The sequence below is a fragment of the Schistocerca americana genome, chromosome 1 (genome assembly GCF_021461395.2).
Source record: "Schistocerca americana isolate TAMUIC-IGC-003095 chromosome 1, iqSchAmer2.1, whole genome shotgun sequence".
Lineage (NCBI taxonomy): Eukaryota > Metazoa > Arthropoda > Insecta > Orthoptera > Acrididae > Schistocerca > Schistocerca americana.
In genome coordinates, this window is record NC_060119.1 from 723,664,427 (window position 1) to 723,689,152 (window position 24,726).

General features: G+C 46.2%; 1 protein-coding gene across 3 annotated transcripts in view; it reads left to right on the forward strand.

Moving 5' to 3' along the window:
- The window catches only part of LOC124610325, a 484,674-nt gene extending 463,911 nt beyond the window's left edge, over window positions 1-20,763 (forward strand). For all 3 annotated transcript variants that reach the window (XM_047140149.1, XM_047140150.1, XM_047140151.1), the window contains 3 exons: window positions 6,338-6,483; window positions 6,580-8,316; window positions 19,868-20,763. In XM_047140149.1, the coding sequence (XP_046996105.1) occupies window positions 6,338-6,483; window positions 6,580-8,316; window positions 19,868-19,930 (1,946 nt within the window). In that variant the 3' untranslated portion in view covers window positions 19,931-20,763. The remainder of the gene's footprint in view (window positions 1-6,337; window positions 6,484-6,579; window positions 8,317-19,867) is intronic.
- The last annotated feature ends 3,963 nt before the right edge of the window (window positions 20,764-24,726 follow it).

Genomic DNA, 24,726 nt, shown 5'->3' on the forward strand with positions numbered 1-24,726 from the left:
AGTAACAAGTGCCGAGGCAAAAATATTATCCGAGTTGTAACCGCTCTACCATCGGCCACTATTACTAGGACACGTTTGGGTCATGTACTCGTTTCTGATCTATGCATTCGGGCCAGTCTTTAGATTTTTGTGATTTTTATCTGTCTCCTTATACCTCAAAGAACTATCAGAATTAAAGTGACCTATAACGTGCTTCATTGGTTGAGAATCAAAACAACGTTTCTGTAAATTTGTATTCCTTCTTTGGTGGCCTGTTGATGGATGTAACAGTCCTCTCCGGGGGCAGCGACTCTTTCCTGATTACGTGTTTGGCGAGCACGGGATCCAAAATATTGCCAGCGCCTGTTTCCTTTCTTGTGCAGCAGTCTCATCTCCGAATATCTAGCCTTCTCTTACTTTCACGCGTTGCCAGCATTTGATGGTGAGACAGCTATGCCCTAGGTTCTGCTTTCCTTTCTCAGCACATTCATTCATATACTTTACTTCACGTTTTGGCTGAAGTGACTTTTGGTCCTTCTGTGTGTGATCTTCGTTCTCAATTTTTTTTTTTTTTTTCTATGATGTGAACCGACTGGGGAAGAAAGCCTTAAGTAAAGCATGCTGCATGCGTTGTTGAACATTATCTGTGTGATCTCATATATGTTCTTAAACAGAAACACGGTAGCCTACGTGCGTAGGTGTACGTACCCTTTCGCTCAGCGCGGGGATCACACTACTTACGCCTGAGCTGCTAACTCCCCATGCTTGCCAAGAGGATGTGCCCGTCTTCGTGGGAAATCAGAACTCGCGGCTGGGTGGCGCTCTTGGCGGGAACCCTTGATCGGAGTGAGTGTATCAGGGCGGACGTTTCTCATATGAAACCTATAGAATCAAACCAAAGAAATGGTTGTTCTTATACGGTCTAGAAATAACCACGTTGGCAATTACTGCTATATTGCTTTCCTATCCTGGCTACTCCCAAGGAAAGAGGGTCAAACGAAACGATTGGGAGCGAAACAATTTATCAAATACCTGGTATGTACACAGATAGATGGAGATACTTTTTTTGTGGAACCCATTGAAGATAAATTTCGAGAAGTTAAGACATTGTGAAAAACGCGCACTGGATCGCCACAGATTAAGGCCTCATCGGCTGCGCAAACTACAGCTCATTAGACATGTGAGTGACTGAGTGACATAACGGAGACTATTGCCCGGCATAAAACTTTGAATATGGTCCAAGGAGTCGGCTTCCACAGAGAGCACACACTTCAACAAGAAGTTACCGGCTAATCTCGAGCAGCGAGGCGTACATTTTGTCCGGTGCATTGTAAAAGGTCCTAAGGATAATGAAGAGATACAGGCGCTTTCATTTTAGCCTTTAAAGGAAATGTCCTACCACAAAAGGTTAAAAGTAGGGTGTACAGGTCACACAGGAAGTATTTGCTCGTATGTCATCCCACTGCACGGCGGAGGCGAAGTATGAAAAACTGCAGACTATCACTGCACGAAGGTAATCGTTGCAAACAACCGACTTTGGATGTCAACTGTACGGAGCACTGTCCTCCGTATTCACAGGTGTTCTCAGTCTTTAAGAAAGTAAAAAGGATACGAGAAAATAAATCTATCGACGGCCTGTTGTATACTGAGACGCGAAAAAAATGAACTGTTACATCCTGTGGACATGATTAGCAATTATGTGAAAGTCACTGCAGTCACTCCCCCCCCCCCCCCCCCTCCTCAATTTCCATACCACCTAAAACCCTCTCTTGGTTCCTGTGGCACCCTCATAATTTGATCATTCAGTGGAACTGAAACGGTTATTGTTTTCAGCTGTTGGAACTACACATTATATCCTCCTCTTTCTAAATTTGCGTTGTTTACCAGAAATACGATATTTTGATCACAGTTCCCCAATTTTCCGTGATTGTGGTGGTCCTGTGAAGGCATCTGGAGGGGTATGTACATTGGTTCAAACAGATGTCGTCAGTGAATGGATTCCCCTTAGTACCACATTGGAAGCAATAGCATTGCTGGTGCAAACGACCTCAGGCAATCACCATATTTGTTACGTATATTTACTTCCAGCCAGGCCGCTTGTTTACGATGGGTTGGCCACCCTAATCCAACAACAACCCCCCCCCCCCCCCCCTTCTTCTGCTTGAGGACTTCGATATGCACCACCGACTGTGGGGGAGTACCACTTCTTCTGGTTGAGGCCCTCTAATTAACTAGCATCTTACCGACCACGATCAGTCTCTTCTCACTGATGATACTCCTACCAATTTAGTGTTTCCATGGCACCTTTTCAGCTGTCGACTTTGACCTTTTCCACCAATCTTCTGACTTCGCTACTTTGTTCACTACATGGCGACCTCCGTGACAGTGATCACTTTCAAGTGATCCTGTCGTTTCCTCGCCACCACCAGATGGCAACTAGCGATTGTATGTTGTATGCCCCTGCTGTTAGTTTATGGCATGGCGGCGCCTCCAGCTTCGCAATTGTTTGACCTAGTCCGTCATGGAGATTGACTGGTCACTGGTGCCTTCTGGACTAGCTCTGTAGGCAGCCTGCTTGTCAGAGTGGGGATTTTCCCTCTACAGTTGAAATGGTAGCAACTCTTGGTCTCCTATACAATCACAATTCGACAATTTGCTGGTCATCCAATATATCCTATCCTTTTGCATACAAGGGGCATCGACTGCCTGACACCCGCCCTTGGGTGGGATTACCAATCGAAATGCTCAGCACTCTGCCAAGGCCTCCACCTCACCACCTCAGAATTACTCCCTGTGTTTCCTGTGCCCCGCCCCCTCCCTGTTGGTTGGTGTCCAGTCCACAGATTAAGACGGAACCATTTCACCTCAAACTGTGGATAAGAAGGGATATGCTTTTCCTTCTCCTACCGGTCAGGGACACCAGTTGTTGCTGGGAACATGTAATGTTTTTGTGGCGGAGCTGTGAGCCGTTAACAAAGTCCTCCGTTTTATTAAATTGACGTCCCTTGACCACGTTTTTTAATGAGTAATGACACTCTGAGCAATCTTCAGGCCATTGAGTGATGTTACTCCTGTCACCCTGTGGTGTCTGCTATTCATAACCTTCTCTCTGACCTTCCTCGGTTGTCTTCCTCTGGGCCCCAACTCATTTGAGTATCCTAGGGAAAGAAGTGACCAATCATTTGGCAAGAGAAGCGATTACTCGTTCCCCATTCATTCTGACCACCGCAAATACGGATTGTCCGGTGCAAATAAGACCTGTGCACACTCGCAGACGTAACGACATCCGGTGAGTCACTGTCCACTCTAATGAACTCGGTACTATAAAGTAGAATATTGATGCTTGGCGCCCTTTCTTCCATTCCTCCTGGAAGGAGTCCACCATCCTGTGTCGCCTTTGCACTGGTCATAGCAAGCTAACCCATGGTTCTATGTTACTTAATGGGCCTTTGTCGTTGCGGAGCCTTGCAGATTGGTGCTCATATCCGCGAGGGATACTCCTTCCTCCTGCCTCTACATGCTAAGCGTGGACTTCTGAATTGTTTGCTTCTTATGTTGACAGATGATTCACGGACAACTGAACTGGTTCTGCTTTTTCTCAGTAAAAGTGGGTTTTATTCTTATATATAACGCTTTGCCTTCGGGGCGGGAGCATGGTGACTGGGGGCGTCTCTTGCCACATACTGGGTCAGGAGGACCCCCGACCCTGGCTCCTATGCTTGTTGCCTCTGCCATCCGCCCTTATATCTGTTTTAATTGCTTTTACGAGGTTTGCGGTTTTTTCTGCTGCACTGTTTCCTGTTTTAGGAACAACGCTGTTGATCAGTGGGTGCTGTGCCATCCTCAACTTTAACGCTTTGCCTACGATGGATCAGGGCTGGAATGGCTGTGGGAGGGCCTGCTCCCTTTGCGTGCAGAGTCCTGGGGGAAGCCGAAGTGCGGTCTTAACTACTTGTCACGTCTTGTTTTATTATTTAGGGTCCAGCTGATGTTCGTTCCAGTTTTAAATTTTTTCCCTGTACTATTCTGGAGCCCTCGACTAGACAGTATTCTTTACTCTGTTGCTTTCTTCTCCCGTAATCGGGTTGGCTAGGTTCAGATGCGGGTGCAGTTTCTCTCCATGACTGTGTGCTGATGTATCACTGGTCAGCTCTAACGTACGCACCGATGCGATCCATTTACTCTTGCTTCTCTATAAACGATTTTTCAGCTCTCTCATCAGCATTGCCTTCAACGCCCCGCTTTTACCATTCCTACGTACTTCATCTAATCACGTTCCTGGTGGACGTCACTGCGTCCGGATGAACGAACCCTTGACTGAGGCGCTAATGACCTCGCTGTTTAGTTCCTTACCCTCAATCAGTCAGTCAAATGTGATTGTGAAAGACAGAATTTCATTTATTAGGATTTCGATGTCATCCACGCAGTTCATATCTGCAGACAGCTTCACAATGTCCAGTTTTGTGAACATTGCACGCCATATTGCTCATTAGGTCCTTCCAGGACAAGTTTCATTCCATTCGCACTCGGTCGACGATGGTTTGGTCCTCCGTGAGATTTTTCGGCTAGTAAGATATTACATTTATGTTTCATGCACAGTAATGTTTCTGCTGCTGAAATCCCCTCACTATTAACGGATATTGGTGCTAGTGCTGACTTCGACAAACGCTGTTTTAAGTGCATCATTGCATTGCATTGTCTTTATTAGCCGAAGATTCGGGCGTTGAGGTTGTTCTCAGTGTTGTGTAGGGTGCGCCCGATTGTTTCGCAGTTTTCGAGGAAGCACATTCCTGGTACCCCACGAAAGTGGATGGTGGGTACCCTTTAAAAACGGCCATATAGTAATTCCAGAGTGGAAGAAATAACAAGCGGCACTTTACTGGATTCAAGGAAATGTTTTCAAAGTAAGACCTGCGTTCTTGGTTCTAAGTGCTTGCTTTCAATGACTTAATAATTCAGTATAGCAAGCACCGACTGAGTCATGGCGTAAACAGCAGTCCTCGAAAAGTCCCGAATCTAGTTTAACACAAAGAAGTCAGGATTAGTTTTGCTGTCTAGTCCCATACCCAAGCTTTACAGTTGGAAAACAATCAGAAAGATGACATTCAAGCAATAACGTCATCCTTCCAGATGAGGAGTAATACTTGAAACTGCCTCGACTTGGAGCAACCATCCAAAAAAATAAGATATTGCAGTGCCTCCATATCCGAAGGAACAGGCACTGCATCGTAATTCGGAATAACACAGGCGCTGCAATATCGTATTTATCCGCCGACTTGAGAGTAAAATGTCTCCCCTGTACAAGAATATACATAATGGATGTACGAGTACAGACACATGGTTGACGAAAGATGGAAGTTTCTGTCTGGCCGTGAGTCGTGCTCGGATACCCAAATGGTAAGGCGACCGTTTGCGATAAGCGGGAAATCCGCGTTCGAGTTCCGGTCCGGCACAAATTTTCATTGTCATTCCATTATACAGCTGATCGTCGCCTATAATGCAAATAAATTTCTTGAAGAGCATGCTGATAAGATTTCTAAGCTCCGCCATCTGTGCCCTATATTCCTCTCTCCATCCCATGTACATCACTGCATTTATTTTCTGGGATTTCAGTGATCACATTTTTGTTTTTAGCATTCGTTCTTCTGAGAACTTGCGGCTGGTTTGCCACGTGTAACACAATTTCTAATTTAGTTCATGGACATAAATACGCGAGAGAAATTTATCTGGCTTTCTATTTAGAAGACAAAGGAAACTACTAACTGCATCTCAATTTGCGCCCATATCCTCTGTGAAACGTGAAGCAGTCTTCTAACGGAAAGTTAGTCCAAACACTGCAGTAATTTTAGGTGTGTGTAGATATTTGTACGGCTCCTTTATATTGTCATGGTCTCAAACAACTATCTTGTATAAATATTCTCCACTGTGCAAGTGTTGAAGCTGAAAACTCGATACAGAACGAATGATGAATATAAACTACGTAAAGTGCAAGAAACTTCGTAAACTTAAGTCATTTCTATAATAGAAACTTTTGCTTTCTAGTTTTGATAACTTAAATGTAAGTGCCGAGTTGATCAGTATTTTGTTATATTCTTCCAAGAATGAGTCATACAATTTGCAGAGGATTGCACGCTGCATTGTATCTTTCTCACAGATTAAAACACTTGTAAAGAATGGGACTAGAACCTAAACATTTGACTATTTTGTTATTATCATCATTATTATACTCTTGTTACAATACTCGAAGAAAGCAATGGAGCAGGCTCGAGTCCCATTCCATCACAGTTTTAATCTGTCAGCAAGCCTCATTTATGTTGTTGAATAAATATGATGTGAATTCCCTTTTCTTTTTCAACAGCTCGCATAACTACAAGTATTAGTTCAGCGCTGGCAGTTATTACATCGTTTTTTGACACGCAGTTCACTTATTGCTCCATGCAGAGGAGACAGAAGCCAAAAAATGTGCACGAACAGGTGTCGGACATCGAGTATATCATACCGAGAGTAAGACATTTATTTAATGGTAACTTCAGATGTCGCTATGTAATGTGTAACAGCGCACGATAGCATTTTAACGCAATTTTTGTTTTCATTTTTCAGAAAAAAACGAGCTCTGTCGCCAAACAGGCGCAGAATATATACAGCCAATACGCACAATCCTGGGTGTTCGATACCGACACTACCTCGTCGTCGAAGAACGAATCTCCGTACCTCAAGCTTCCAAATAACAATGTACCGTACGACACTAAGACGTTCAGCTCTCGGAAGCACTCTACTCCAAAGATCGACATCATCTGCGACGAGCAGAACCTGGACCAGAAGATGTTCCTGGTGAACCCGACGGTGCACGTGGAACCCGTCAGCGACGACAGCAACGGCGGCCGCAGCCTCAACTACATGAAGAGCTTCTCGAGGACGCCGTCGCCGGCCGGCGTGTCCGAGAGCTCGTCGCAGGACTCGAGCTTCAACCCGCCCATCTACGAGTGCCTGGAGAGGCTGACTGAGCCGACGCTGTACCGGTCGCGGCTCAACACGGCCATCAGCCTCAACGCGGAGCAGAGCCGCCAGTCGCTCGAGTGCGACGCGCGCGGCACGCTCGACCACGCCAAGTCTTCGCACTCGCTGCGGCCGCGCAGCGACACCTTCAGCAAGGCCGCCGCCGTCGAGGTGCTGCACGTGCCCGAGAAGGTGCAGTACGCCTCGCTCATGGTCGAGCTGCAGCAGGCCATCCGCTCGAAGAAGGAGAGGCTGCACCAGCAGCAGCCCGTGTCGCCGCAGAGCACCTGCGACAGCGTCGCGGTCGAGGACTGCTCTGAGCCCACTCAGACAGAGTCGAAGGGCAGCAACAGCCTGCAGGGCTCGTCGCTGGACAACTCGCAGCGGACCGAGCCCAAGGGCAGCGACACGGAGTTCTCCAAGGAGCTGGAGGCGGCGCTGCAGCTGATACAGGACCTCGAGTCGCCGAACACGATAGAGACGCCGTCTGAGACGTGCAGGTCGATTAACGGGGCCGAGCTGGCGTTGCCGGGGGGAAGCGCGCCCGTGGTGAGAGTGAAGTGGCGGGACAGTGACGCCAGCGGCAGCGGTAGCACAAAGACGTTGAGCGAGTGCGTGTCGCCGCCAGAGCTGCCGGCAGACTCCTCGCAGGGTAAGGCAACTTCGGTCGTAGTAGTCGCTTCCGCCGGAAGTGGGTCGCAGTCCTCCTCCGGTTACAGCTCGCCGTCTCACGGCAATTCGAAACAGCCCACACCCACATGTTCCAAACCGCCCTCTGTCACTGGTAGCTCTGGCAGCCTTGTCGGTGGGGCCGAGCAGCAGGTATCCTACGCCATCTGCAACACGAGTGGAGCTGCCATTATCTCTCTGTATTCTCCGGCGGGCACTACCGAGGCGCCCGCGCCGGAGAAGAAGAAAAGGACACCTCCGCCCCCACCTAAGATAGAGGTGAAGGAGGCTCCCGAGCCGCGCAAGTGCTCGGTCGGCGACAGTGTCGCCGGTAAGACAGAGGCGCCCTCCAGGTTGTCACCGGTGAGCGCGGGGAGCAGAGAGAACGTCGTACTGAGGGATGGCAAAGATAAGCCACCTGTAAGGGCTTCCAGCGTTCCCAATGGCAGTAGCTCTATTCCGGAGTTTAAGCTGGAATCGAGCGCGAGCCCTGCGTCGACTCTGAGGGCCAGCACGTCAAAATGGAACGTGAAGTCTCTGCTACGGAAGAAGACCAGCCCACCAATGCTAACTCCAGAACTGGAAGGTGCAATCTTTAAGTCCGAAAGCCTTGCGTACCTTACAGAGCTTGAGCTGCTTGCTAGACACGCCAGAAACAAATCCATACAGAGGGTAAGAAAACAAATACTCAACACTAACCAGACAATACCGATTCTTACATACTAATCATGGGCTCGATGGTGAAGGTCTGTCCTTTCTGCTGCATTGTTCTACTGATACTAATGTTCCACTAATATTGCCTGCTGGAGTGGTAACATACTCGTATCAACTGCAGTCTCTGATTAAATTCTCTTTCTCCAAATGGATACTAATTATCCTCTTCTGATACTAATCGGACAACAGTAAGTATGTAGTACAGTTCCTTAATACCGAAGGTCTTCTGACGGATAAGAGATATCTGTGAGATGAAAAAAAATTTAAAAGGGTTTCCTCTACTAATGTCATCGCTCATTTCCAGGAGACCAATGTAAGAGAAAACTAAAGCGCCGAATGTTTTTCTTAATTTTCAACTATGTATTCAGTTCTGTTTTCCTGAAGACAAATAAGGCTATACACATTTGTATGTCAATTTATGTACATCACAATAGGACGCTTATATTTTTTAAGCTTTACTCAATAGTTGTACACTTAAGCTATAAGTTTCTTTCGGCTGCATTGTTATTTTGAAGCTATATGCAGTTATATAGCGATCTTAGTATATGCAATTTTTACATTATATTCCCGTTTGGTTTTGTGTGTGTGTGTGTGTGTGTGTGTGTGTGTGTGTGTGTGTGTGTGTGTGTGTATGTGTGTTGTAATTTTCGTTTTCTATAAATTTGACAGCTTTACTTGACACAGGTCAACGATGTTGTATGGTTACGTACACTGATCGACGAGAACATTATGTCCACCTTTGGCACGGATAAAAGCGGTGACGCATCGTGGCAGGGAAGCAATCAGGCCTTTGTAGTCATTAGAGGGAGTTAGCACAACATCTGCCCATAAAATCACTTCCCCCCCTGCGGGTCCGGGGTAAGAATAGGCCCGAGGTATTCCTGCCTGTCGTAAGAGGCGACTAAAAGGAGTTTCAACCGTTTCGGCCTTCTATGTGATGGTCCCCCTTGGGGTTTGACCTCCATTTTTCAAAATTCTACAGAAGTACGAGCCTTTTGGGGAAGGACACCTTACATGGTGTACCACTGGTCCTAAGTGCACTAAGACCTTGGCACTCAGCATTGCACCAGCGTTGTCACCATACCCATTATTCCTCAAATTGGGCCTAAACGCCTGATGGGTTGTCCAAGTTACGCCCATAGTGCATCTCCATCTGCACCAGCGATCATGATGGACTTTCCATGGCACCAGAAATCCAGCACGGTAGCCAGCCCGTTGTGGTGGGGTCGTCATGTACCCTCTAGGTTGTAGCCCCCTGACAACACAGGGATCGTACTGCCGATACCTGAGCTGCACCCTCCCCACGTCGGCCAAGGAGTAGATGCCCGTCTCCTTGGGGCATCAGGACTCCCGGCAATGGTCATCCTGCCAGGTGGCCCTTGCTGCGGCTGGGTGGCGCCCGTGGGGAGAGCCCCTGGTCGGAGTGGGTGGTATCGGGGCGGACGTTTCGCACATGAAACGTCAACACGTATCAGGTCGCTCTGCGGCCGAGTCTTCCAAAAGAAAAGGTACCGTTTCTAGTTCTGGTTCTCCTGCCCTTTCCCCCTTGGCCACTCCATGGGAGGAGGGACAGGCCCGCCGGCTTGGGGCGAAGTACTTCCCCCGCTATTTGGTCTGTTCTCGAACAGATGGGGGGACGTTCGCCACCTCCAAGCCCATGTTCTTTGTTCAGCACATTGAGGACGTCTTCGGGGAAATCGAGGCTCTCAGCAAGATGCGATCAGGGTCCGTTCTTATCAAGACCACCTCTGCCACACAGTCGGCGGCACTCCAGGCGTGCGACCGCCTAGGGGACATCCCAGTATCCATTGTCCCACATCTGGCACTAAATAGGACGCAGGGGGTTATTTTTCATCGTGACCTCCTGCTACAATCTGATGAGGAGCTCAGGGCCAACCTGGAGCGCCGCGGCGTGCATTTCGTCCGGCGAGTCCAGCGCGGCCCCAAAGACCGTCGCATCGACACCGGGGCCTTTATCCTCGCCTTCGAGGGGGACGTTCTCCCGGAGAAGGTAAAGGTGATGTGCTACCGGTGCGACGTGCGACCTTACGTCCCGCCTCCTATGCGCTGTTTTAGGTGTTTGCGCTTTGGGCACATGTCGTCCCGGTGTGAGGCTGAGCCCCTTTGTGGCGACTGTGGACGTCCTCTTCGTGAGGAACATACTTGCACCCCACCACCTCGGTGCCCTAATTGTCCTGGCGTCCACTCGCCTAGATCCCCAGACTGCCCCGCCTATCAGAAGGAGAAAAAGATACAAGAAATCAAAACTTTGGATCGGCTCACTTATTCTGAGGCCAGGAAGAAGTATGACCGCCTTCATCCCGTGTCACTGGCCACTTCGTTTGCCTCAGTTGTGTCCACTCCTTCCGCTGTATCCTCACCTCTATCCTGTCCCCCCTCTGCCTCCTCTGCCCATCAGTCGGCTCTGCCTCCGCCTCCCAAATCCCTCCCTTCCAAATCCTCCTCCCCCGCGGCCCCCACCCCCCCTGCCCCAGGGGCCACCCTTCCTCCTCCTCCTCTCCCCACGCCACCTGAGAAGCGATCCTCTTCTCAGGCGTCCATCGGGGAAACGTTCCGGACCCCAGCTTCCGAGGTCCGGCGTTCCAAAACGGACCCCGCGCGTGAGGACCTTCTTCGGGTCCAGCCCACCATCCCTGTGCCTCCTCGGCCTTCCAAGAAGGCCTCCTAGAAAAAGTCTCTATCCCCCTCTCCACCCCGGCGCGTTTCATCTGACGCTTCATCCGTGAGTCGCTGCTCCCGGCCGTCCTCAGTTTCGCCGGGACGCTCTGCTGCCAGGCGTTCCGCCGGCCTTTTGTCGGCAAATGATGCGGCCCCTCCTACACAATCAGGGACAGCGGCCGCAGCTGGCGACGAGTCGATGGAACAGGATCCGCCTGCCGTCAGTTGTAGCGTTGTTGCCTCGCAACCTGGCCCTCCGCGGCCATCGAGGTGACCAGCTCTTCCCCGTCTCGTTCCCCCAACTTTTTGACTAGCAATGGCGTTGTTTCATTGGAACATAAGAGGTATTCGATCTAATCGGGAGGAATTACAACTGCTCCTCCGCCTGCACTGTCCGCTCGTCCTAGGTCTCCAGGAAACCAAGTTGCGCCCGACTGACCGTATTGCCTTTTCCCGCTATACCTCGGAGCGGTATGACCTCACCCCTGTGGACGGTATCCCAGCTCATGGTGGGGTCATGTTGCTCGTTCGGGACGATGTCTATTACCATCCCATCCCATTGACCACCCCACTCCAAGCAATAGCTATCCGCATTACTCTTTCTGCTTTTACTTTTTCAGTTTGTACCGTCTACACTCCACCGTCATCTGCTGTTAGTCGGGCTGACATGATGCACCTGATCGATCAGCTTCCCCCGCTGTTCTTATTGTTTGGCGACTTCAATGCCCATCATCCCCTTTGGGGCTCTCCTGCATCCTGTCAAAGAGGCTCACTCTTGGCGGATGTCTTCAACCATCTCAATCTTGTCTGCCTCAATACCGGCGCCCCGACTTTCCTCTCGGACTCTACTCATACCTACTCCCACTTAGACCTCTCGATCTGTTCTACCACTCTTGCCCGTCGGTTCGAGTGGTATGTCCTTTCTGACACCTATTCGAGCGACCACTTCCCCTGTGTCGTTCGTCTCCTGCACCACACCCCATCCCCACGTCCTTCGCGCTGGAACATACTGAATGCTGACTGGGGACTTTACTCCTCCCTGGCGACCTTTCCGGACCTCGATTTTCCCAGTTGTGACAGTCAGGTCGAATACCTCACGGCTGTTATTATCCATGCTGCCGAACGTTCCATACCTCGTACTACTTCTTCTTCACGTCGCGTTTCCGTCCCCTGGTGGAACGAGGCTTGTAGGGACGCTATCCGTGCTCGACGACGTGCTTTACGCACCTTTCGCCGCCATCCTACGTTGGCGAATTGTATTGAATACAAACGACTCCGAGCGCAATGCCGTAGAGTCATCAAAGACAGCAAAAAAGCTTGCTGGGCCTCTTTCACGAGCTCCTTTACCAGTTTTACTCCCTCTTCCGTTGTTTGGGGTAGCCTGCGCCGGCTGTCGGGCATTAAGGCCCACTCCTCAGTACCTGGCCTGACCTCAGGTAATGAGGTCCTTGTTGATCCTGTGGCTGTCTCCAACGCCTTTGGCCGCTTTTTCGCGGAGGTTTCAAGCTCCGCCCATTACCATCCTGCCTTCCTTCCCAGGAAAGAGGCAGACGAGGCTTGGCGACCTTCCTTCCACTCGCTGAATCTGGAAACTTACAATGCCCCCTTTACTATGCGGGAACTCGAACGTGCGCTTGCACTGTCCCGGTCCTCTGCTCCGGGGCCAGATGCCATTCACGTTCAGATGCTGGCACACCTTTCTCCGGCGGGCAAACGCTTCCTTCTTCGTACCTACAATCGCGTCTGGACCGAAGGTCAGGTCCCCATGCGTTGGCGTGACGCCGTTGTTGTTCCTATACCCAAACCCGGGAAGGATAGACACCTTCCTTCTAGTTACCGCCCCATTTCTCTTACAAGCTGTGTCTGTAAGGTGATGGAGCGCGTGGTTAATGCTCGGTTAGTTTGGATTCTTGAATCTCGACGACTACTTACTAATGTCCAATGCGGCTTTCGTCGCCGCCGCTCCGCTGTTGACCACCTTGTGACCTTGTCGACATTCATCATGAACAACTTTTTGCGAAGGCGCCAAACGGTAGCCGTGTTCTTCGACTTGGAGAAGGCTTATGATACCTGTTGGAGAGGAGGTATCCTCCGCACTATGCACAAGTGGGGCCTACGCGGTCGTCTGCCCCTTTTTATTGATTCCTTTTTAACGGATCGAAAGTTTAGGGTACGTGTGGGTTCCGTCTTGTCCGACGTCTTCCTCCAGGAGAACGGAGTGCCTCAGGGCTCCGTCTTGAGCGTAGCCCTTTTTGCCATCGCGATCAATCCAATTATGGATTGCATTCCACCTAATGTCTCAGGCTCTCTCTTTGTCGATGACTTCGCGATCTACTGCAGTGCCCAGAGAACATGCCTCCTGGAGCGCTGCCTTCAGCGTTGTCTAGACAGCCTCTACTCATGGAGCGTGGCAAATGGCTTCCGGTTCTCTGAAGAGAAGACGGTTTGTATCAACTTTTGGCGATATAAAGCGTTCCTTCCGCCATCCTTACATCTCGGTCCCGTTGTTCTCCCATTCGTGGACACAACTAAGTTTCTAGGGCTCACGTTGGACCGGAAACTGTGTTGGTCTCCACATGTCTCTTATTTGGCGGCCCGTTGTACACGTTCCCTTAATGTCCTCAGAGTTCTTAGCGGTTCATCTTGGGGAGCGGATCGCACTGTCCTGCTTCGCTTGTATCGGTCCATAGTCCGATCGAAGCTGGATTATGGGAGCTTCGTCTACTCGTCCGCTCGGCCATCCCTCTTACGCCGGCTCAACTCCATCCACCATCGGGGGATACGTCTTGCCACCGGAGCCTTCTACACTAGTCCTGTCGAGAGTCTTTATGCTGAAGCTGCCGAGTTACCATTGACCTACCGGCGCGACATACTGCTGTGTCGGTATGCCTGCCGGCTGTTGTCTATGCCCGAACACCCCTCTTACAAGTCCTTCTTCGCCGATTCTCTCGACCGTCAGTACGGGTTGTATGTGTCTGCCCTGCTGCCCCCCGGAGTCCGCTTCCGTCGCCTGCTTCGACAATTGGATTTTGCCCTCCCTACCACCTTCAGAGAGGGTGAGAGCCCGACACCACCTTGGCTCCAGGCTCCTATTCGTCTTTATCTCGACCTCAGCTCACTCCCGAAGGAGGGTACTCCGGCTGCAGTGTATTGCTCACGGTTTGTCGAACTTCGTGCTCGACTTGCTGGTCACACCTTTATTTACACCGATGGCTCCAAAACTGACGATGGTGTCGGCTGTGCCTTTGTCGTCGGGACCACCACCTTTAAATACCGGCTCCTTGACCAATGTTCCAGCTTTACGGCCGAGCTTTTTGCTCTCCATCAGGCCATTCAGTATGCCCGCCGCCACCGCCATTCATCGTATGTACTTTGCACTGACTCACTCAGTGCTCTTCAGAGCCTTGGGGCTCCCTATCCGGTCCATCCCTTGATTCAACGAATACAGCAGTCCCTCCATTCTTTCGCTGATAATGGCGGTTCTGTCAGCTTTCTGTGGGTCCCCGGACATGTAGGAGTGCCTGGGAATGAGGCTGCGGATGCTGCAGCCAAGGCTGCAGTCCTCCAGCCTCGGCCAGCCTCCCATTGTGTCCCGTCATCTGACGTTTGTGGGGATGTATGTAAGAGGCTTGTGTCCTTGTGGTGGGATGCTTGGTCATCCCTCCAAGGAAACAAGCTCCAGGCAGTAAAACCGCTCCCAACTGCTTGGACAACTTCCTCCCGACCATCTCGGCGCGAGGAGGTCCTTCTGACCAGGTTTAGCCACCGCTACCTGCTCTCTGGTGACCCAGCCCCGCAGTGCCCTTGTGGTCAGGCATTAACGGTGCGCCATGTTTTATTGTCGTGTCCCCGTTTTAGTCAATTTCGTGTTGTCCTGTCCCTGCCATCTACCTTACCGGATGTTTTAGCTGATGACGCTCGAGCAGCTGCTCGTCTTCTGCGTTTTATAACTTTAACTGGCTTGACCAAAGACATTTAACCTTTTTACTTATTTAATCTGCATCTTTGTCAGGTCCTTTTGATGTCCCCCCATCCCCTTGAGTTTTAGCAGGTTCCTTGTGCTCTAACACCAGTGACTGGGCGCTAATGACCTCAGCAGTTGAGCGCCCTTAAACCCTACCAAAAAAAATAAAATAAAATAAAATAAAATCACCTGATTCCCGTAAATTCCAGGGAGAGCGACGATGACCTCCGACACCACATTCAATCACATCCCAGATGGGCTCGATCGGCTTCAGACCTGGCGAGTTGGGGGGCAAGAACGTCATTTGGAACTCACCACTGAGTTCCTCGAACCACTCCACCGCGCTCATGGCCTTGTGACATGGCGCATTATCTTGTTGAAAAATGCCATTGCTGTTGGGAAACATGATCATCTTGAAGGGGTGTATGTGGGATGCAACCAGTATACGGTACTCCTTAGCCGTCATAGTGCCTTGCACGATCTCCACTGGGCCCATGGATGCCCACGTGAAATCAGAGCGTATAGAGCCGCTGCCAGCTTGTCTCCGTCTCGCAGTACAGGTGTCAAGGAGCTGTTCCCCTGGAAGACGACGGATTCTCGCCTTCCCGTCGGCATGATGAAGAAAGTAGGGATTCATCGGACCATGCAGTGCTGTGCCACTGCACCAATATCCACTGTCGACAGTTATGTGCCCATTTCAGTCCAATGCAGGGGTGTTAACATTGGCATATGCATGGGTCGTCGGCTGCGGAGACCCATCGTAAGGAGTGTTCGGTGCGCTGTGTGTTCAGACACACTTGTACTCTGCCCACCATTAAAGTCTGATGTTAGTTACGCCACAATTCGCCGCCTCTCCTGTTTTACCACTCAACCTAGCCATTGACGTCCAATATCTTTAATGAAGGGTGGCCGCCCAATCCCACAACGTCTGGACGTGGTTTCACCTCGGTCTCGCCATCTGTTGAAGACGCCACAGTACTTCACTAACACCCGACAAAGTCGTGCAGTTTCTGCAAGGATCGTGCCGAGCTTCCGGGCCACATCAGTGTGTCTTCAGTCAAACTCAGATACATCGCCGTCCCCATTCTACACACGGACAGCATGTTCCCTGATACTGCATGCACCGTGCGTATGTCTGACTAGCAATCATACTTCGGCAGGTGACGCTGCTATCGCCTGGACAGGTTTATATCGATAGTAGGTCCTGGTCATAATGTTCTAGCTGATCAGTGTATTTATCTTATTCATCTATGGAAGTGTGTGGTGGTTATAGTGTCTATGTATAGGTTTGTGTCACAGACATACGTTACTAGACTGGCAAAAACGCATCTTCTACTGAAGCCAGACGTTTGGTGAGGTGAGATGGCGGCGTCAGGAAGATTGTATATGGAACTACAATGGCTTTCTGAAACGAAATGATGTTCTAAACTTTAGTCGGTAATATAAAAAAGTTCTGCTGTTAAGCAAATACCTGCCTACTAGTTGAGTTTAACACACACGTTATAGAACAGTATTATGAGAAGAAGATAAAGCTACACGCACACGCACACGCGCGCGCGCGCGCGCGCGCGCGCGCGCGTGCGTGCGTTTGAAGCAGACTATAGTTTTCGTAAGAACACTCAAATAAATAAAGAACTTGTTACTAACGCCATATAGCGCGTTCTACTTATGGAACACTTGCATAACGAGCACTCTATTCAAAGAAAAGCCGAAGTTGATCAAAATTGGTTAAAAACACATCATTAAGCTACGTCTGTTAATACTAGGTTTATTAAAACCCTTAAAAAATATATAAAATGTTTAAACTCTGTCAGTATCTCAGATAAGACAAAACGGTCCTGTAATTATTTAGGCTTACAGACAGCCGCGTGGGATTAGCCGAGCGGTCTTACGCGCGGCGCTGCAGTCATGGACTGTGCGGCTGGTCCCGGCGGAGGTTCGAGTCCTTCCTCGGGCATGGGTGTGTGTGTTTTAGGTTAAGTAGTGTGTAAGCTTAGGGACTGATGACCTTAGTAAGATTTCGCGCACACATTTGAACATTTGAGCTTACAGACACTACAAAAGCAAAAACCCATAGGATGTTTCTAGTTAGGCTTGCATTGAGACCAGTTCCTTTCCTTGTATCTTCCGTCTGCTATATGAAAAATACAGTCAAATACAGGCATGTATCGACCATTGTGTCAAAACTCAAAAGGCAACGTAGTTATCAGTTTATTCTCATTTCTAACGACTGTTCTATCAGTAAATAAACAGCTGTTTACACGTCCTTGCGCCCTCCGCCATACTGCGTTTCTAAAGGACTGGCTTCAGTGACACAAGTGATACTGCATACGATGTTGCCAGTCAGTTAACATAAGTCTGTGCTGTATGTAAGTTGTTTTTGCTTATCGTGTTATTTGTTACCGTGTTCTAAAATGTCGACGAAATTTTCAATAAAATGTTTAGTTCAGGCTGTTCTTTACGATTTTGTTTGGGTATTTTCGTGTGCGTGTGTATATTGCTATTACTTCTAAAAGGGTCATATTGAAAATTTCGTCGAAATTGTAGAACCTGGTAATACATAACATGATAACCAAGGACTACTCCGACAAACCTACACAAAGAATCTATAACCGCCACACAACTTCATAGATGAATAACATTATATATATATATACACCAAAAAAGGAACTGTTTGCACTGCAAATACAATACGCAGAAATGTTTGACAGCTACAGCGTCAAGATGAGATATGGAAGTAAGTACTCGACACGCTGTTACAAAACCAGTCAGATATGTAATGTAAAAACTGTAATTCCAGATCGCTTGAAAATGGCAGCCGAAATAAGCTTATCACCTAATTGTAAAACTTCAAAAAGTAGCAGCGTCATAGTGTAGCATACATAGAACTTATTTACGAGTTACCTACTATTCTGTAGGCCCTGAGCAATACAAAAAAAGACATTCGGGTGTGTTTGCTTTTCAACCATTTATCGTCCCTGTTACAAACAAGCACATGGTGTCTGCACATTTATTTACGGAGTAAAGGTTTACATTCACTGTGATGAAACATTAGCTCCAGACTGAAGAACGATTATCAACATCGAAGTACACGCCAGTGGCACTTTGAGTTCAGTGTAAGTCAGGTGCTAATCACGCAGACCTCGGGATAGGTTCTGGCAGTCGGCTGCATTCATCTTGGAGGCCGTTGGCTTAAACTAGTTTCTCCTTAAGTGCTTACGGCACTTACTGCAGGGAAGTTTTAACACTCTGTCAGTGACAATGTTATTAGGTTCAAATGGCTCTGAGCACTATGGGACTTAACAACTGAGGTATCAGTCCCCTAGAACTTAGAACTATTAAACCTAACTAACCTAAGAATATCACACACATCCATGCCCGAGGCAGGATTCGAACATGCGACCGTAGCAGTCGCGTGGTTCCAAGCTGAAGCGCCTACATCCGCTCGGCCACAACGGCCGGCTGTTATTAGGGATGTGCGCAATTCAGTTAAGAGAGGATGCGGAGGAACAAGTTTAAATCGTTTCAAAAGGAACCGTCATTCGTCTTAATTACTTAACAAAACTTATGGAAGACTTAAATATGGACAGCCAAACGGTGTGCTAAACCACGCTCCTCCCGAATAATAGACAAGTGTCTTAACCACTGCGCCACGTCTTAAGTAAGCCTAATTATGATCGGAGGAGAGGGAGGGAGGTGCCGCAAGCACTGCAAGGATGTATCATCATCGCATTCGTAAAAAATCAATTCCTTCCGAAAAACACAAAGATGGCGTCGGCTTCAAAACCCACATCGGACGATTACGGCATCATCATCATCATCATCATCTCCTCGTGGTCATTCACAAAATCATGGGAAGAAGATTGAGATCTTTATGCCAATAACCTGTATTGTCTGACTATCTAGAACAGTACTGTCACCTGTCACGGAAAATTATTTTTCTCGATAAGATTAATGCGTAACCTGATCAGCGAAGCAGCCATCGAGACAAACTTAAGTAATTATGCGTGAATAATATATTTCCGGCGGCTAAGGACCGATATTTGAATTACTAATAATCCTGCAGTAACAGCTGTTTGCCCTTTAGCAACGATTTCAATTTCGTGGTACTTGTAAGAGAGAAGCTTTTCGCAGTCACTTTAATACTGTGTCCCCTCGATGCGCGATTTGTCTCGTTTTGTGTGCAATTAGCTGTTCCCTGCAAACAGGAAAACTTTTCGAAGAATGGAGTGCTGCCTGTTCGTATCTCTTACGGACTAGCGTCTCTGTTGTCATCGCCTATTTGCGGCCGACTATATTCTTATTAATTTCTGAGCTTGGCAAGCGTCCAGCTTTACAGAACGAGTATCCACATTGTTGTCTTTACGAACAGTTGTTCAGTTTCACCCTACAATTTATCTTCCTTCACAACAAGCAATGTACCAGTAGCACTTTAGCGCAATACGATGTGCATGTTCACTATGTAGAATCATCTGAAATTCGCCTTGAAGTAACATTTCTCGAAAAATTCCGAGGCAACAAAATTAGCATTTTCCTGGCACTCACGTCCTTCCTCTTAGGAAATTAATTGTAGGAAATGGGTATTTCAGGAGAAAAATTGCAATAGTTACCAGTTTTCAGGCTTTGATGAATAATTACTTCCGCCCGTGGAGCTTATATCTTCAGGAATACAGACTGTATTATTTCAATAATAATAATTATTATTACTATTCGATGCCTTGCTCTTAAATGGAATGCTTTGTTCCCGTAGTTCAATAGAATAGATAGCTATAGTGCTTTTCGTTCTGATTTTGACATTAACCTAAAGTAAAAATTAGTAACACATACCATCTGGGAACTGCACTAACTGAACGTTTGTATTTTCAGCAAATTGAGCAGCGCGTTCAGCAGCAGATACTGGGACATTCCTCTTCTGAATCACACTGCTGACATTACAAGACCAAAGGAATTCGTTTATATATTGTGTAATATTTTTTCCATTCTTCCAGTTACTTTTTATATTATCTTATTTCTATTGTACATTAGTCTCATAAGACAATGTAAATATTTAATGTAAGAATACTAATATATAGTAATATAAGTGAGCAAAAAGCTACGTCAGTCAGCTCGAAGATTGCGAGAATTTTCTAAACAATAAATTCTATTCTTTGTTAGAAATCGTTTGACAGATGTTGCATGCAGAACCAGTACAGAAGAAAACCCGATACAATTATTCGTAAAACGCAGTGACAACATTTGGTGCTCAGTTTGTGATCAATCAATGAAAATAGAAATCTTTCACATTAGAAAATATTATTATGTTTTTTGTATCTGTTATACAGTACTTGTGTGCAAAAGTGTAACATTTCTAAGGAAATACTGAACAGAACTGTGAACAGAACCGTCCAAAAGTGGATTGAGCGTTGTTGTACAGAGAGTTTATTAATATCTGTTGACATGTACAAGAATGATTATAAAATGGCTGGCCCACAGATGTTTAAATACCAGTAGTACCATAGATACGGTACGTATGTAATAACATACTGTTTCCTTAAATAAAAAGGGCCTTTGCTAATGCCCTCTATTTTTAGGATTCCATTTTTTTATGTTTCATTAAGGAGTAAGCTGTTTCTAGTACAGTGACTAAATACTTTGTAACGATTTTCCTACCAAAATATTTATGACAAACATACATTGTGTGTGAAATTCTGAGTGTCTTCGATAAAAACAATTGTTCAGCTACAGGCATTTTAAACGTGGGAATAAAATTAGTTTTTTATTAAGCGTGTGTAGGCATTGGTTCTCTTAACATAGTGTTGCGCTGACCAAGACCGTAAGTTGGGTAAGTGATATTTAAATGAAACAATTAACCTAAGACTGCATTGTGTGTATACACTGCATATATGTTTCGAATAATACCTACACATGTTGTCTTAATTATTTTTTGACCTGAGTATTATTTTGACATTTGTCAAACATTTAGGTAAGGATTTTGTTCATAACGTATATGTAGCCAGATCTATCCATAGGTGTCAGGCATTGTCAAGTTGAATTATTTGTAGATAGTATTCTTTAGGAATCTATTTGTTGCTTTCCAACTTGTAAGAAAGTAGGGGTTGCAAAAATAATAATACAACAACTGATTCCTTTTACATTTTTACAAAATTGAGAACTTAGGGTGGCGTAATGGCCCTATTGCAGAAACTTGAACATCAACGGAGTTAAGCCCAAAACCTGCCTTTCTCTAAAATATTTCTGAGTGACCATGCCATGGCTGAAACTTTCGTACACATTGGTAACTATTCGTAGTGGTGTATCGGTTTCTCTGTTGCTACGTCTTGGTTGCTATGCAGTATATACATTCATCTTTATCAAGATCACTGACGTTATTGGCCATTTAAGCTTTATATCGTGATATAAATCTAGTCCGACCTACAACTATTCTCAGCAAAATGTTTGTACAGGGTTTCCCTTCAATTTATACATCAAGTGGCATCTGTTTGAACATTTATTTCCGTCAGTTGTTAGACAAACATAGTAGAGCTACCTTCAACACTTTACTCTCAAACCACACATGAAGAGTTAAACCAATCGCAGAGTTCTCATAACGCTCATAGGTTACACAGTAGGAATTTTCTTTGTTCGCAAGACAAAGAAAAACATCAAACTAACTTAGCATAACTACGTTTCATTAACGAAACCTGACATCAAAGAGTAATTCATGTTGCATATACCAGTATGTATTGCATTCAAGTCCCTTAGATTCAACCTTTTCGATGGAATAACGTGTATCCATTTTTATAAGAGGCTTAAGATGCAGTATAAAGTAATGGAAGAATAATGTAACTTATTCAGTCACATGAACTAAAAGTTTGATATCTTAAGAGACAAGTCATTAACGAAAGACATTTATTTGTAAATAACAGAAAACCGTAGAAAGACAGACTGCTAGTGAGTGGTAACAATCGGAGGGAACGAGTTTACGTCTGTTCAATACCCGTTTCATATTTATTCTTTATCAACACCGTTCGAAAGAGAGAAACTCTTAACAAATCAGATTCCTCGACGTTCTTGTCACGGTATCAGATATGAGCCTTGTCTCTGTGTTACCACAGAGCTCCTTCTTAAACCATTGTGTTGTGTGTAGGCGATTGGCCAAATGCTTGGCATACGCTCACAAGAGGATTGCTGCACTACCGCCCTTCTATAGACACACACACGTCACAAAATTATTCTGCTTATCCTAGGACTAGAATTATTAAACAAAAAAGAATTATTACATAGTACAATAATTGTCCGAAGAAAGAACTAGAACAGTTGCTTAAATGGGATTATTCAATAGTTCGTCACTATTGTGCCAAATGAAGCCATAGCTGTTCTGTAGAGTTTCAAAATACAGATACAGTTCCAGACCAAGAGTACCTACAGAGAAAATCTGTATTTAATTAGTGGTATTTATTAACATGCACTCCAGCGGAATACGACCTACTCATGAAAAGTCAAAGTGCCTCGCATGCGTCTCTTGCTTCAAACATTGAGGAGGAGAGGGAGACTATCTTCTGTATACGAGGTAAGTACTAAAGCACATCAGATGTTTGGGATTCGTTTGCGGGAGCAACAGAGCTCTCCTATCAATGTCCACTTCTCCTTCTAAGTTGTGTCGCTGTTTAAATAAATATCAAAGAAACAAGTACCAAACGGGTTATTTGGAGCGTCCGTGCGTTACTGTAACTCAATAGTATCTACCATCGTGTTGAGAGTTACTTTCCAGTGTAGTAGAGAGACAAGTCCACAGTTAATTTTTTATCCAACAGATAGGTCTCTTTCCATATACAGTCAATAGTGTTCATAGCAACAGCGAAGCACTTTCACGATCGTCTTGTCTTATGACGCTTTCACATTCATGGCATAATTTTCGGTTTAAATGTTTCGTGAATAAATAGCGAAACGTGGTAGTTTTAATTGTTACAGGAAGTAGTAAAAAGATGTTAAGACTCTTGTATCAGTAAATATTTATAAATAATATGCGCGAAATTTCAGCTATGTAGGTCTTTTCCAAAACAGACACACCAAAGTGGCTCTCATTATTGACATTAGCTGAAGGTCCTAACCTGGAAATGGAAAATATAAGAATTAATTCCTTACCAACAATTCTGGCTTCGTTATAATGGAGAAACTAGTAAGAAAAAAAGGAACAATACGTTTACGTGCCTCAGTATCGGAAAATGACAAAATGAGTAACAAGAAATTAACCATAAATGTTCAGAAATGCATTTCTAAGCACCAAAACTTTAAAAAACTCCATAACTAACAGGAAAGTGGGCACGCAAGGACAGTCTATTTTAAAGAGGCTCGCCGTTAGTGACTAACTCTAAAGAAACTTTCAGTGAACTCTGTACACCGTATGAGAGATTAATTTGAGGAAAAAAAGACTGGGTAGCCCTCTGCAGACATTAAAAAATGTGCATCATTAAGATTTACTTTGCTAATCCAGAAGGAAAAAAACAAGGAATCGCTCCTGCCAATGTATCGCGCTCACTTTAAAATATTCCACACGCTCCAGCGACATAACTTCGCAGGATGACGATGACAGTTTATGACTACAGTGTAAAGAAATACTTCACTATATCGTTGTGACAATTGAAACATTATTTTAGGCTTCCTCTGCACGACTTCTGCGAAAACTGAGGACCTGAAAGGTATGTACATAAATATAGCCGGCCGCTGTGACCGAGCGGTTCTAGCGCTTCAGTCCGGAACCACGCTGCTGCTACGGTCGCAGGTTCGAATCCTGCCTTCGGGCATGGGTGTGTGCCTTAGGTTAGTTGGGTTTAAGTAGTTCTAAGTCTAGGGGACTGATGTCCTCAGATGTAAATTCTCATAGTGCTTAGAGCCATTTGAGCATAAATATAATAGGAAGAATATTTGTATTTTCTATAATATAAAACCAGTGCTGGTAAGTTTTATGTCGTACGCTTTTCTGAAAGTTTTGGCAGGAATATGAGAAAGTCCCATATCCTTTCTAGCAGTAATTGTAATGAGTTATTGGAAATAAAACATGATAGTTCACGAAACGCTTACCAGATATGTAAACCTTGAAAGCAATTTCAATCCTGTGATTCATTAATTCAGGTGGTTTAACTTTTCAGTCCTTTGTCTCTAAATTAATTTCCTCTTTAATTCATAATGCTCCATGTAAAGTTAGTTATTAGTTCATCATTATGTTCGCACTTGCTAGATGAAATGTGTATTAACTTACTGACAGAGGGTGATATTACATGGCGGTTCTGTTGTCCGGGATATTTAAAAATAAAAATTATTTGCTTCGTCTGTGTTACATGTCCTTCTCCGTAGTAGATGACTGTTTTGTTTATATCAGAATTATTCACCGAATACATTTCTGCATTGCATAATTCGGCACATTCCAGGCAGGGGCACTTAATTTTCATATAACCTTTGTGACCTATGGTAAATTAGATGGTCACCATCTTTAAAGAACAGAACATGTTTTTGCAGTTAGAAGTGGAGGATGACAAATTTGCATTCTCCTTACAGCTAGAACATAGGTACTACACAAACTGCTGTCACGTCAACGTGGTCTATGGATAAATCTGCACTCCTGGCCCGCTGCTAGATGGAACAGACTACAGTCCCGAACAACGGTCGCATCCACTAGTCCCCATACCTCTGTGTACATTTCAAACCATTCACCGAATATAAACCAAAATTTAACGAAAAGCAAAAAA